We start from the raw sequence: 14,795 nt of genomic DNA, 5'->3' as shown, positions 1-14,795 counted from the left end.
GCACCTGTAGATTCACTTTTTGGCATATTTCTTGCCCCCAATATTTTTCTACTTGTTCATTTTGAGGACCCAACATTTGTTTATCCGTGAAAGGGCTTATACGCAGTTTCATCACCACTCGTTCAAGAATTTTGGGGGTTATATTTTTTCTGCAACACATTTATCATGGCCTTCAATAGCAATTGTCTGTTGTATTACTGAATTAAATGTAAAAAAAATAGTAGTAAACAGACATTTGGAACAAATATTAATTTGAATTAAGACACTTTAAAATCTTCACGTTCCTGTACAATACCATCCATCCATTTTCTGTACTGCTTGTTCCCACAAGTGTTGAGGGCGTGCTGGAGCCTATCCCAGCAATCATTGGGCAGTAGGCGGGGGACACCCGACCCGGTTGCCAGCCAATCACAGGGCACACAGAGACGAACAACCATCCCTACTCACGCTCACTTATGCTAATTCAGCCTACCATGCATGTTTTTTGGGATGTGGGAGGAAAACAAAAGTTCTTTGAGAAAACCCACGCAGGCATGGGGGGAACATGCAAATTCCACACAAGGAGTGCCGGTGGTGGAATCGAACCCACACCCTCTGAACTGTACGGCGGACGTGCTAACCAATGTGTCACCGTGCCGCCTCTGTACAACACTATGAAAAAGTATTTGTTCTCTTCTCAAAATTCTCTTTGTAGGTTCCTCTTTTTTAATGTTTAAGCTTTAAGGTAATCAAATGTATGTACGTAAATATTAAAACTAAGTAACCCTAGTAAAGAAAAATGCAGTTTAGGGTTCAATGATGATTTATATTTATTAAAAAGAAATTAATATTCAAAGCTACCTGACCCATTAGGGAAATGTTATTAACCTCTAAATTTAATAATGGAGTGGGTCACGCTCAGGAGCAACATCTGAAATCAAGTGTTAAGTATAACTGCCAATGAGACTTTCACACCCTTGAAAAGATATTCTTCTATGCAGGATTTCTTGTTAATTTACCAATGGGTTTTTGCATTTCAAGTCCAGACCAGGCCACTCAAAAAACTTCTTAATTTTTAAATCAACCATCCTGAAATTGACTCTGATCATTGTCCAGTGCGAATGGGGTTCAGTTTGAAATCACAAACTGATGGCAAACCATTCAGCCTCAATAAGTTAGTTGTCTGGGTCCTAAATGAGCAAAGCAGCAATGGAACGTCACAATTCAACCACGTTTGACTGCTGGTTTGATGTTCTTTTGATGTAATGTTGTCACACATCAACGCACGTCGTAATGAGATACAATTACACACCTTCCATAAAGCTCAGCTTTTGTCTCGTCGGTCTGTAGAATATTTTTCCAAAAGGGTTTGGAAGCATTCTGATATTTTTTTGTGTGTGTTTTTCTTTGTCCTGTTCTTTTGGTTCTCTTTTTTTTGCCTTTTCTTTGGGTCTAGTTTTCACCTTGGACATCTGTTGGGGAGGTTTGTTTTGCCCAGTCTCTTCATTATTGTGAACTCATCAAGGTTGAACCGTTGGCCTGCAGTTCTTCAGATATTATCTTGAGATCCTTTGTGACTTTCTGGATGAGTCATCACTGTAATTGTAGAACAGCCGTTTGTGCAAGGGTCACCACTGTTGTATGTTTTTTCCATCTGTTGACAATGGCTCTCATTTTGGTTCACTGGAGTCCTAGAGCTTTAGGAATGGCTTTGTAACCCTTTCCAGACTGTCCATCCACCCATCATCTGAACGAACCGCTTATCCTCACAAGGGTTGCAGTTGTGCTGAAGCCTGTCCCAGCTGACTTTGGGCAGTAAGTAGGGGGACACCCTGAACTGGTTGCCACCCAATCGCATGGCACACTAAAACAAGAGTAGATGGTTGTTTGTCTATGTGTACCCTGCGATTGGCTGGAAACCTGTTCAGGTTCTACCCTCCCCACTGCCCAAAGTCAGCTGGGACAGGCTTCAGACAACCGTTATAGGCACAACATTAAAGCCTGGTTTGCAGTTCAGATAATGGATTACTGTGCATCATGGACTATAACTGACCTGCCTGGTACTACTACCATACAGATGGGTCAGGCACTGTGGAGGCTACCACCCAGACAACAGCAGCAGCTTCAGGAAGAGCTTGTTGACCGACTGGCTGACACGGGAGGACAAGAGCAAGGTAATCCTGACACGTGTGTATCTATGGCAAGGGTGGGCAAACTACGGCCCGCGGGCCACATCCGGCCCACGGGACCGTTTAATCCGGCCCGCCAACCCTGAACAATTTGTATTATTAAACTTTTTTTTTGGGTCATTTTGCCTGCAATGACTGCGTTTCCCCAGTAGATGGAGAAGCGCTCGCCTGCGCATTTACTACCGGAAGCCGTGTCAGAAAGCTCGGTGCACACTCACAAGTACGTGTACGTGTACATGACGCACTCGCGCTCTATTTGTATCAGTCCCAAATTTAGAGCGTAGGCCGTGACGAAAGCATTCTTGTAATTTGCGCGCTGAGCTTTCAGATGCAGTTTTGCGCTAAAGCCACCCACAAACCTTCCCCTGGAATCCTTCCATTAAAATGAGTCGCCCAAGGAAAAAAGCAAGGTGGACACAGTGCCAAGTGTTTAAAAGAGAGTGGCCAATTTGGCTCGACATACGCGACGTGACGTTCAGCCACATGAACGTCAACATCAACCCGTCACAGATCGAGGTAAACGGACCAACACCTCAGATCTCTCCTAAGAATTGCCATAACAAATTTTACTCCAGACTATGACGCACTAGCAAAAAATCACTGATAGCAGTTTTTTAGTGATTTTTTTTTTTTTTTTAATGCTGTTAATAAATGCATTTGTTTTCAAAAAACCTATTTGGAATATCCATGCTTTACTACCTACTAAAGGCCAAAATCTTTTATGCAATGACCTTTACAGGTCCCTTATATTACTTCACACCAGTGCTTCTCAATTATTTTCTGTTACGCCCCCCCTAGCAAGAAGAAAACTATTCGCGCCCCCCCTCCCCACCGTGACTATCCTAACTTGTCTTGTAAGTCGTAAAATGTTGCACTGTCGCAAGCGTGACAGAAGTAACAATGAGAGCGCCACTGCCCCCTGCTGTAGTAAACGCGCAATTACATTTTATTCTAGTACTGCCAAAAAAAAAGCCTGTTCCCCAGGGTCACACGCGCCCCCCCAGGAATAGCACCGCGCCCCCCAAGGGGGGCGCGCCCCACTATTTGAGAAGCACTGCTTCACACAAACACTACGTCCATCTGCTCCTGGTTCGGCCCTCCGGTCCAAATTTAGAACCCAGTTCGGCCCGCGAGTCAAAAAGTTTGCCCACCCCTGATCTATGGTGAAGTGCATCTGCTCCTGTCAGCAAATTGATATTGACTAAATTCTTTAATTCAGGTAAGTCAGGAAAAAGTATTGTATTCCGGACTATAAATCGCTCCGGAGTACAAGTCGCACAAGCCATAAAATGCATAATAAAGAAGAAAACTATATATGTAAGTCACACCGAAGGACAAGTCGCGTTTTTGACCTCCTATTATTGCTTGGGAGGGGAACCTGTTCTAATTTTCGACACTTGCTAGATGTACACCCCAGAAGACAGAAAAGGTCAGGCTAATCAATTCTTGTATGCTTCCACGTACTCCTTGCACGGTGCTCACATACTCGTCATTACTTTTTGGTGCAATTAATGAATTTTCCGACTATTTGAATGGTCATTGACCACGCCTCGCGCAGAACATGAGTGAGTTCTTAAAAAAAGAAAATGAAAGAACCTAGCTTCTAAAGATCAGGGCTGTGGACTCGGTCGGATTTTTGCTCCGAGTCCGAGTCCGGCCTCTTGACCATGAGTCCGACTCAGAGTCCGGCTGTCCATTTTTTCTGTTAATTCATGTGACTGCTTAGTCTTTATTCAAGGCTAATTTAGATCAAAATCTAAATAATTACAACAGTTTTGTGATGGCTTTGTCTTTATTAAACATATAAACGAATACAATAAACAGATACTTTCAAGTTTTAATCATTAATTACACCATTATAGCTCAGACATTTATCTAAACACAAATAATTAGTGACGACCCCTTATTTGGAAAGCGAAAACCCCATGTCGTACGGCGTCAGCACTATGTTGTTTTCAACAAAAACATGAAGAACTCACGTTTGCGTCAGTCAATTTTAATTTTTATAAAGGATTATTCTCATTTGATGTGTTTAAATTTATCCGCGTTCTGCCATTGAAGCGGGGTGCATTCAAAGACCAGTCGTACAGACGGAACACTCATTCACTTCACCAAAACGCAACAATATAATTACGTGAGCTCTTTGCATAAACCTCGATGCAAAGAAACTCCTCTTTTTGGGTACAGGCTACAAGGAGTATATATTACAAAAGAGACTTTATACTTAATTGTGATCATCATTCATCCATCCATCCATTCTATTTTATTACTCAGGTATTTTCAAAGCAAATTAATATTGTTGCATTTATTAATTTGCTTTAACATGACAGCGCAATATAATTAAAAGCTGACACGATGGCAATGTCAAACGTGTTCATTTTATACCGAATTATAGCGAAAAACCGATGTCGTACGGTGTCAGCACTATGTTGTTTTCAATAAAAACATGAAGAACTCACGTTTGCGTCAGTCAATTTTATTTTTTATAAAGGATTATTCTCATTTGATGTCTTTAAATTCATCCGCGTTCTGCCATTGAAGCGGGGTGCATTCAAAGACCAGTCGTACAGACGGAAACGTTTTGTGATCAAATCTTTCATAACGAGAATGATTTGAGTGAATTGATTTGAATGAATAATTGAGAAGAACCGCGCGCACGGGACAGCAAACGAGCAGGTGATCGAGCAAGCGTCTGATACGAGAGCATTGCGGTCGCATGGAGCGTGTTTGAAGTGAACAGCAGAGAAGAAAGGAACAAGGCAAAGTGTTGTGAAATAAAATGCACAGAACGGATGCGCAAGACACGTCAGCTATATAAAGAGCGAGAGTTGTTTTCTTCCTATTAGTTTCACAGTTTAATTAGCAGTTTCAATCAGCAAATAACAAAATGCGTATTACAGGTAATATTTTATTTCACAACACTTTGCCTTGTTCCTTTGGTCTCTGCTGTTCATCCTAAAACACAAAGGCGCTCTTTAAGCAATGCGACAGTGAGCGCCCGGCGCGCTGCGGTTGCGCGACCGCACCAAATTAAGCTCCCTGCGCAGTGCGCACTGAGGTCCACTTAAATTTTAGAAAGTACATCAGGACTTTAAAAATATCTTCTAAATTTCAGCGACGGCTCTGTCACAATAATCGACCAGCGCGGTGCAGTTGGGCGGTCGGCGGCGCGCTACGGTTGAGCGTTCTCTCTCGCGCTCTCTCTCTCGCTCTCTCTCGCTCTCGCACACACGCGCACACACGCACACGCGCACACACGCAAACCGGATATCATACGGAGGCCGCCATTACAGATGCGCAGAACGGATGCGCAAGACACGTCAGCTATATAAAGAGCGAGAGTTCAGTTCTCTACCTAAATCCGTATTACAGGTAATATTTTATTTCACAACACTTTCTTCTCTGCTGTTCACTTCAAACACGCTCCATGCGACCGCAATGCTCTCGTATCAGACGCTTGCTCGATCACCTGCTCGTTTGCTGTCCCGTGCGCGCACGGAACGCGGTGGTGCGTTTATGGGCAGTCGGAGAAATCAACGCCAACAAAAAAAATTACATCCAGCCTAGTTAAGACCATACCAAAGACTATAAAAATGGGACCCATTGCCTCCCTGCGTGTATGACGATCATTGGGACTTAAAAAAAAAAAAAAAAAAAATTCATAAAAATTGGCTGCGTATTATACATGGGTACAGGCTTTTTTCCAGCATCAGCATGCCATTTTTAGGGTGCGTATTATACATGGGGGCGCACTATACACGGAAAAAAACGGTAGTGCTGACGCCGTACGACGGCGTACGACATCGGTTTTTCGCTATAATTCGGTATAATTCAAGGTAGTCCACCCTCACCCAAAGTTAAGGTTTCATGGGAATATTATTGTCATAATTGTCTGGACCATATATGATAATTGTTTTAATGGTAGTTATTGATAGATCTTGAAGATGTCAAGTTATAGGTGCATAAGACAATGTTGTTCATGCACGTTCATTGTAAGAGGGGAAGAGATGTTGTCTAATTTGGGCTAACTCAAATTGCGTAGTAGAAAAACCCCGGAAGTGGGATGGGCGCATTCTGTGTTGTTGTGGTACGCCCTGTGAACGCACTGTGAATAAGGAATAAAGCAGTTATCATTCACGTCGTTGTCTGACCTATTCTTGCTATCTAAGAACCTGGAAAATAGTAAGGATATAACATATATCACGGGTCATAACGACGAGTTTGGTGGAGGTCAGGGCTCGAAACTAACGATTGCCCGATTGCCCGGGGCAAGTAGCGATGGCAGACGGGCAAGTAGAATTTTTTCCTCACTTGCCCGAACTTGCCCTGCCATAATACCATGTTTTCAAGCTGTAAAAAGACGATTTACAGTCAGCGCGGTAGGAGTTGGAAGAAGCAGTAAAAACCTCCAGGGCTCGAAGCTTATTTTTTGCCCAAGTTGCCCTCGGGCAAGTTGGAGAAAATTTTACTTGCCCGAAACAAAATTTTACTTGCCCGAATTTTTTTGGAGTGGATTTTTACTTGCCCGACACATTTTTGCAATAAAAAAGACAACACTATAAGTTTTGCCTTCATATGCCTTCGTATCCGCCAACCGGAAACAAGCTCTGCTGGTGCGCAGGCGCAGAAGAGCCAGGGACGGGTGAGGGAGGATGCATTTAATTACGAAGCGCTTTGCCGTTATCAATGTATTGCAGACTTACACGAGAAACTAACCGCTCCCTAGAAAACAAAATGTCGGACCAGAAGCGGCAGAAGTTGCGAGAAATTATGCACAAAATCGTCTTTTTACAGCTTGAAAACATGGTATTATGGCAGGGCAAGTTCGGGCAAGTGAGGAAAAAATTCTACTTGCCCGTCTGCCATCGCTACTTGCCCCGGGCAATCGGGCAATCGTTAGTTTCGAGCCCTGATTTACATTTTCACATCCTAAATTCATTGGCAAAGGGTTTGTTATCTAATCTGTAAATGTAAATTCAAGTTATGTAACTGACATTTGTAACTAAAATCAATTTCCCCAGGGAGGGATGGTGGGACACTTCGAAGAATGCCTCAACATTGTTATGGCCCTGACAGCTACCATCTATTGAAAACACGCAGAGGAGGTAGGATGAAAATATTTTATACTAACAATACTGCTCGGTCGTTTTATTTATCTTATTAAACAATCCTTTGCTTTGCATTTTAACTGATTAGTTTGCATAATTATAGCGATACTTTACTTTTTCTTGAAGAATAAACTGTTGCTTTTGTTCACTAATGACTTAAATGTGTACTGTGTAACCTCTGAGACCAATCCATACCAGGACTATGCTCATCAAACCTATATTTACTGTACGAGCAATTCCAAAGTACTAATATACGCTGAGTTCATATCGACTGTGACGCATGAGCTGTATGTGTCCGTAATACTACACCCGGAAGACCACAGGATCACGGGGACTTGTCAAGTTACTGTTCACATTCACTTAGATTAATGCATATTTATTGATAAGATGATAAGAAAAACTCAACAGTAGCCTACATCCCAGAGCGCCAGCTGTTTCACTCAATGCTTTCTGGTGTTGTCTTTATAAGAAGTATGTGAAGTGTCGTTTTGGATCTACGTGATGAATTTCATCATCCCTGGTCACAGATAACCCTTGGCAATTCAAATTCACTGTATACATCTCACTTTAAATGACATACTTAGAAAAAATAGAATATGTATATCTTTCGGCTTGCCTGAAGTTAAGCCAGGAGGTCATTCCAAAAAGTGAGCCAGGCAATGGAAAGGGCTCGATCCCCACTGAGCTTTCACATAGTTCTCTGTACGTCTAATTGCATCTAGACCCCTGACCTAAGGCACTGGGCAGATGTGTATGGGGGAAGAATTGCAAAGTCCAATCAGATGAATCGCTGCAGGACATGGCACACTATGCGGCAAGACCAACAAAGATTCTGACGTGCCAGATATTCAGCATTTTTGTGGAAATCCTAAACGGCAAATAACCAATCGTTGAGTATGTCATAGTACGCGGGCTACGCATCGAGAGAACCTAAAATCGGCCATGACAGTTAACATTTGTCTGGCATATCTGTTGCATCAAAATCAGGCGATACTCCGATTGTCTTACCTTGGCTAACACTGTTAACTCACACTATTCTGTCTGAATATTAATTTTAGATTTGATTGGTTTGTAGGCACTGCATACATATAACGATTTGTGTACAAGACATTTAAGATAAAAAAATGTCCCTCTAACTCTCAAGAGTTAAATTGACATATTGCGTGACTTCATCGATGCCCAACAGAAAATCACAATCTACGCCCAGATTCAATCCTTTGGTGCTTGCCGAACTGAATGTCATAAGACTGTGTATGACAATGTGTAAATAACATTTTCAGTTTTCCGTATGTGCTTTGTGTTTATTCAAATTGGCTCTTTAATTTTCTGTATATGCCTTATGTTTATTAAAACGTGCTCTGTAAATCTTTGTTGTTGTAGGTAAAGCACAAAATGGTTTTATAGATTTGGAGATGCTCCCACCAGAGTTGGGAATAACCATATTGTCGTATCTGAATGCAACCGATCTGTGTCTGGCCGGGTGTGTATGGCAGGACCTAGGCAATGATGAATATCTGTGGCAGGGGTAAGGAGATTTAAGTTTGGTGTCTGTGATGGTACTTTGCCATATGTTTGTAGTAAATGTCTTTCTTGCTTTTTTTCTTAATGAGTCTTTTTGGTAATCCTCCCGTGTTGATTTTCTAGGCTCTGCAAGTCCACATGGGGTCACTGCTCCATATACAACAGAAGGCTGCCTGCTGGTTTCTCATATAGAAGACTATATCTACAACTAGATGAAGGGAGCCTTACATTCAACGCAAACCCACAGGAGGTAATGCATGCCAAACATCAAAGCTCATGAGTCGCACAGAGCCCCACCACACGCATGTACGTACGTGTGTGTCTAGATCAGGGGTGGGCAAACTACGACCCGCGGGCCACAGCCGGCCCACGGGACCGTTTGATCCGGCCCGCCAACCCTGAATAAATTGTATTATTAATTTTTTTTGGGGTCATTTTGCCTGCAATGACTGCGTTTCCCCAGTAGATGGGGAAGCGCTCGCCTGCGCATTTACTACCGGAAGCCATGTAAGAAAGCTCGGTGCACACTCACAAGTGCTCAGTAGTACGGACATGCGGCACTCGCGCTCTATTTGTATCAGTCCCGAATTTGGAGCGTGGGCTGTGACGACCGCATTCTTGTAATTCGCACGCTGAGCTTTCAGATACAGTTTTACGCGAAAGCCACCTACAAACCTTCCCCTGGAATCCTTCTATTGAAATGAGTCGCCCAAGGAAAAGCAAGGTGGACACAGTGCCGAGTGTTTAGAAAAGAGTGGCCAATTTGGCTCGACATACGCGACGTGACGTTCAGCCACATCAACTCGTCACAGATCGAGGTAAACGGACCAACACCTCGGATCTCTCCTAAGAATTGCCACAACAAACTTTACTCCAGACTATGACGCACTAGCAAAAAAGGGAGACCAACAACACTGTTCCCACTGAAAATGAAGGGGAGGCTCTCAAGGCGACCTTATATATCGCTTATATTACTTCACACAAACACTACGTCCATCTGCTCCTGGTTCGGCCCTCCGGTCCAAATTTAGACCAAATTTAGTTTGCCCACCCCTGGTCTAGATCTTCAAAAGTACTAAGACCAATCTATGATCTCTCTCTCTCTGTTGCCCTTTCCTGCCTTCTCAATAGGGTATATCTTATTTCATGTCTAAAGGAATACTCGTAGATCATCCCACAGAGCAGGCGAAGTTCATCTTTTACACTAGACGGCTCAACTGGAAGATGCTGAGAATTTACCTGGATGAGAGGTAAGCAGAGAGATGTACACAAAAGATGTCCACAAAAATCTATTTGTGCAAAGGTTTATGGCAGGCGAAGTTGACATCTACTATATGATGGTTTTTCAATATATGTAAATATACCCAAAAATGACCTAATAGGCAAAGTAAACCTTGCATCTGACATTTGCATTAAATTAAATATAATAATGCATTATGTTCATACTCTTATCAGGGTTTCCCCCAGAAAACTTGCCTGGTGGTAGATAAGCCAACCTAGCTTCATAAAAGATATTTAGTGTGCGTTCAAAAATTCACTCAGATGCCCTGGCACTATTCTGAAAGTGGGTGTGGTCGGAAAGGTTAAATGCGCTCAACTCCCATTCATTTACGAACACGACCAGGGATGAGAATCTTCTGCGGATTTCCGTGTTTTTTTCCGTCGGGAGTATCATTTTTGTGAATGGTGGGGCGAACGGGATCAGGAACTTTTTCAGATGGGAATGGCTCAAGAGCAGCGTTATCTTACAACTCGGAACAAAAAGACGCACTTAAAGCAATGCGACAGTGAGCGTCCGGCGCGCTGCGGTTGCGCAATCGGATTAAATTAAGCTCCCTGCGCACTGAGGTCCACTTCAATTTTGGAAAGTACATCTGGAGTTTAAAAATATTTTCTAAATTTCAACGACGGCTCTGTCACAATAATGCAATCAGCGCCGTGCAGTTGCGCGTTCGGCGACGCGCTACGTTTGCGCGTTCGGCGGTGCGCTGCGGTTGCGCGATCGGACAAAATTAAGCTCCCTGCGCACTTAGGTCCACTTGAATTTTGCAAAGTACATCAGGAGTTTAAAAATATTTTCTAAATTTCAGCGACAGCTCTGCCACAATAATGCAACCAGCGCGATGCAGTTGCGGGGTCGGCGACGCGCTACGGTTGCGCGTTCAGCGGTGCGCTGCAGTTGCGCGATTGGACAAAAATGCGCAAATGAAAAAATGCTTTAAAAAGGCAGGGGTTTTTGTCTTGGAACGGATTAATCTTTTTCCATTATTTGTAATGAGAAAATATGATTCGGAATTCGAACGATTCACTTCTCGAACAGCCTTCTGGAACGGATTGTGTTCGAAAACCGAGGCTCCGCTGTATTTTGTTTTTATTTACATTTTACACAATTTCCCAACTTGAACCGAATCCGGTTTGTAATATTCATAAAACTGAGTTTGAGTCTAATAGGTTGATCAGAGTTCGTACCCATCGATGAACTTTCAAACGAAATACGAATGAGATTGCAAGCCGCTTTGGGCTAATGCTAACCGGGCGAGCAGGCTGGCCGGTGAACGGACAGTAGACAGGAGCTACAAAGCCCTGCTGAATGAATTCCAAGCAGTGACGTGATCGAAACTGGCAATTATCAATTGTTTGTGGATTACACAAAACTAAAGATAGTACACTCCCAAAAGAAAAGTAAAAATGTAGGAAGCAAGTGAGGGGAACTAGAAAAAAAAAAAAAGAATGTAGAATGTGGGTCATCTCTCCGGTATTGCTGTGACGCACTCTACATGACGTCTCACACATGAACCAAGTTTTATCCACGAGCATATTATGCACCCACTAGTCCAGATCAATAATTATCCACTGTCATAAAAAACTAAGCACATTGTACCTGATATTAACTGGTAAGCATATTTTGTAAGAATTTTACCGTATTGGCCCGAATATAAGACGATGTTTTTTGCATTGAAATAAGAGAAAGTGGCGGTCGTCTTATATTCGGGATCTAGACATTATACCCATTCTCAACGCTGTATGGCGCCAGATATCTTTAAAGCGAATGCTGAACTTAACTCCCCAGGCCAAAGCGAACCCCTGTCACGAAGAAGAAAAATAAAAAATAGCGGTAAGAAAGAAAAGAGAAGATGAATAAGAGATAACAGAAAATGGAGAAACAGTAGGTTTATTTACATTTAAAAATAACAGAAGCCATTCATTTACAAATGTGATTGCACTTTAGTTTACATATTTAAATGTACAGATATTAAGATGTGATACCGTTTTTGCATGATTTGAATGAGGCAAAATAACATACTTTTTCAAATATATTGTTACAATCATTTGTTTCAGATGTAGTGTAATTATTTTCTGTATGAAAATTTTATTTGGTATTCAAAAAGTCTTTTGTCAAACTCGAGTCTTGAAAAAGAGGGGCTCGTCTTATAATCAGGGTCGTTTTATATTCGGGCCAATACGGTAATTAGTTTAAATTACTCTGTTAAATTATTTTAAAATATTTCAAATTATTCATATTTAATTGGTAACAACTGTAAATATGTTTCCAATGATAATGATATCACTTCTTAAACAATTCAACAGCAAGTATCATCTCATGCTGGTGTTTATATGATAATTATATTATAACAGTACAGTAATCCCTCGTTTATGGCGGATAATTGGTTCCAAAACCACCCCGCGATAAGTGAAATCCACGTAGTTGGGTCAGCCTCTAATCTGTACAATTTGTGTGTCAATAAATGTATATGAAACCATTTAAGTGCATATGTTATTATTAGAACATTAATAGTTATAATAGTTAATAGTAATACATTAATAATATAAATAACATACTGAAAATATTGTATAAATATTGAAAATATAAATATTATGTGTGTGGGTGTGGGTGTAACATGTACATTTGACGTTTTGTTGTAAACCTTGGTTAAACAGGGACCTCTAGTGGTCACAAGTTACCATAGCAGTGCTATGCGCATTTTGTAGATGTATGTATATGTAGCTAAAGTATACATACTGTAAATAGGATTTTAGGACTCTTTTATTATTATGACAACTTTTTATAACAAGGTACAATACTGTAAATATGTTTTCAAAAGTCTTTTATTATAACAACTTCTTTTATATCAAAGTACAAGATTGCAAATATGTTTTTAGAAAGCCGCAATTAACGAACCGCGAGGTCGCGAGGGATCACTGTGTAACAAACAATAAAAATGACATTGAAAATATAGAATACATATAAATATTCCTGTAGAAGCACCAAACAACAATTAAAAAAAATGAAATAAGTTACCCCTCAGCAACAATTGTGTGTGTTGCACAGTGTTTTCGATGCAGCAAATGTTGTGTTCACATCAGTGTTGCTTCAGGGATCATTCATGGTTGCAAATGTTCACAAAACATTGGCGAACGTTTTGGACTTTTCTTCACGCAATGAAATTTATAAATTATATATGTTCATAGTTCCCTTGTGACAAGACAGTACAGGCGAAGCTTTGCCGAACATTTGCAACATTAAACAAAGCCTGACATGGATGCAATATTCGCTGCATTCAAAAACACTCAGTATTGTTCGCCCCTTAGTGAGAATTTTTTATTTAATTTTTTTGTTCAAAAGTCAGGGCGTTGAAATTTGCCACCGGCATTCATGAACGGGAGGCTTTTGATGTTTTGTCAGCTGATGTCGGAATAAGGTGCTTGCAACCAAATGCAGTTATCACAATTCCAATATTTAGGTAGTACCCTTCCCCTAAAATGAAAACACTTGGACATTGTATCCTATGTGTATTTGCAGGCGTGATGTTTTGGACGAGCTAGTGACTCTTCACAACTTCAGTAACCAGTTCCTCCCCAATGCTCTGAGGGATTTCTTCAGACATATTCATGCACCAGAGGAGAGAGGAGAGTATCTGGAAACACTCATCACCAAATTTAGTCACAGGTTTTGTACCTGTAACCCTGGTCTTGTCCGGGAGCTGGGGCTCAGTCCTGGTTAGTTTACACACACCATTAAAAAACTAAAATCAATGCTTCAGCTCAGTAATTGTGTTATTTTAGGCATATTGCTATAAATAAATAAATAACAAAATTATGAAACAATAAATGTTAAGAAAGGCGGCTCGGTGGCGCACTGGGTAGCACGTCCGCCTCACAGTTAGGAGGGTGCAGGTTTGATTCCACCTCCGTCCCTCCCTGTGTGGAGTTTGCATGTTCTCCCCGGGCTCGCGTGGGTTTTCTCCGGGCACTCCGGTTTCCTCCCACATCTCAAAAACATGCTTGGTAGGCCGATTGAGCACTCCAAATTGTCCCTAGGTGTGAGTGCGAGTGCGTATGGTTGTTTGTCTCTGTGTGCCCTGCGATTGGCTGGCAACCGGTTCAGGGTGCCCCCCGCCTACTGCCCGATGACGGCTGGGATAGGCTCCAGCACGCCCGCGACCCCCGTGGGGACTAAGCGGTACAGAAAATGGATGGATGGATATGTGTTAAGAAATACACTTACTGTTGAAAGTTGTTTATTACATTAACCTTTTTGAGATATCCATTAAATAAGCCTCTGAACACAGAATGCATTCCACAACTACCAGCTAAATGTAAATTTGGCTGAGATTGTTGTCAACGTGCATGCGTTTGAATATACAGATAAAATTGTGGCTGTGTTGTGACTTTAAGTTTTGGGAATGTTAAAATTAATGTTAATACAAAAACAAATTTATTAGGCTATATAAACTGGCTTTTTCTGGTTAGAGTCACAACATAGCCAAAAATTAACAGCATCAGTAACAAATCTTCAGTTTCAAAAATGTTAATGGACCATATAGCCACAAATTAACAGCATCAGCAACAAATCTCCAGTTTCAAAAATATCAATGGACTATGTATCTACCTATTGTGCTACTGCTACTCTCACCAGAGCATGTTCTGTACTTCTTCCTATCTAAAAAAAAAAGTGAATCTTTACATAGTTTAAACAACACTTGTAATGATCCAAATA

General features: G+C 41.5%; 1 protein-coding gene across 8 annotated transcripts in view; it reads left to right on the top strand.

Moving 5' to 3' along the window:
• LOC133151015 (F-box only protein 8-like) overlaps positions 1 to 14,795 on the top strand; it is a 43,891-nt gene that overhangs the window by 10,644 nt on the left and 18,452 nt on the right. Inside the window, exons 2-7 of one of the 8 annotated variants that reach the window (XM_061273723.1) lie at positions 2,057 to 2,153; positions 7,190 to 7,273; positions 8,657 to 8,801; positions 8,921 to 9,047; positions 9,929 to 10,047; positions 13,599 to 13,795. In XM_061273723.1, coding sequence (XP_061129707.1) covers positions 2,057 to 2,153; positions 7,190 to 7,273; positions 8,657 to 8,801; positions 8,921 to 9,047; positions 9,929 to 10,047; positions 13,599 to 13,795 — 769 coding nt within the window. Of the gene's footprint in view, positions 1 to 2,056; positions 2,154 to 2,181; positions 6,351 to 6,427; positions 6,811 to 7,189; positions 7,274 to 8,656; positions 8,802 to 8,920; positions 9,048 to 9,928; positions 10,048 to 13,598; positions 13,796 to 14,795 lie in introns of those variants that run through there. The other 7 variants (XM_061273729.1, XM_061273730.1, XM_061273724.1 and 4 more) reach the window with 7 other exon arrangements.

The sequence above is a fragment of the Syngnathus typhle genome, linkage group LG3 (assembly GCF_033458585.1).
Source record: "Syngnathus typhle isolate RoL2023-S1 ecotype Sweden linkage group LG3, RoL_Styp_1.0, whole genome shotgun sequence".
NCBI lineage: Eukaryota > Metazoa > Chordata > Actinopteri > Syngnathiformes > Syngnathidae > Syngnathus > Syngnathus typhle.
Note: the sequence above shows the minus strand (reverse complement) of the source record. Positions and strands in the feature narration are given on the sequence as shown.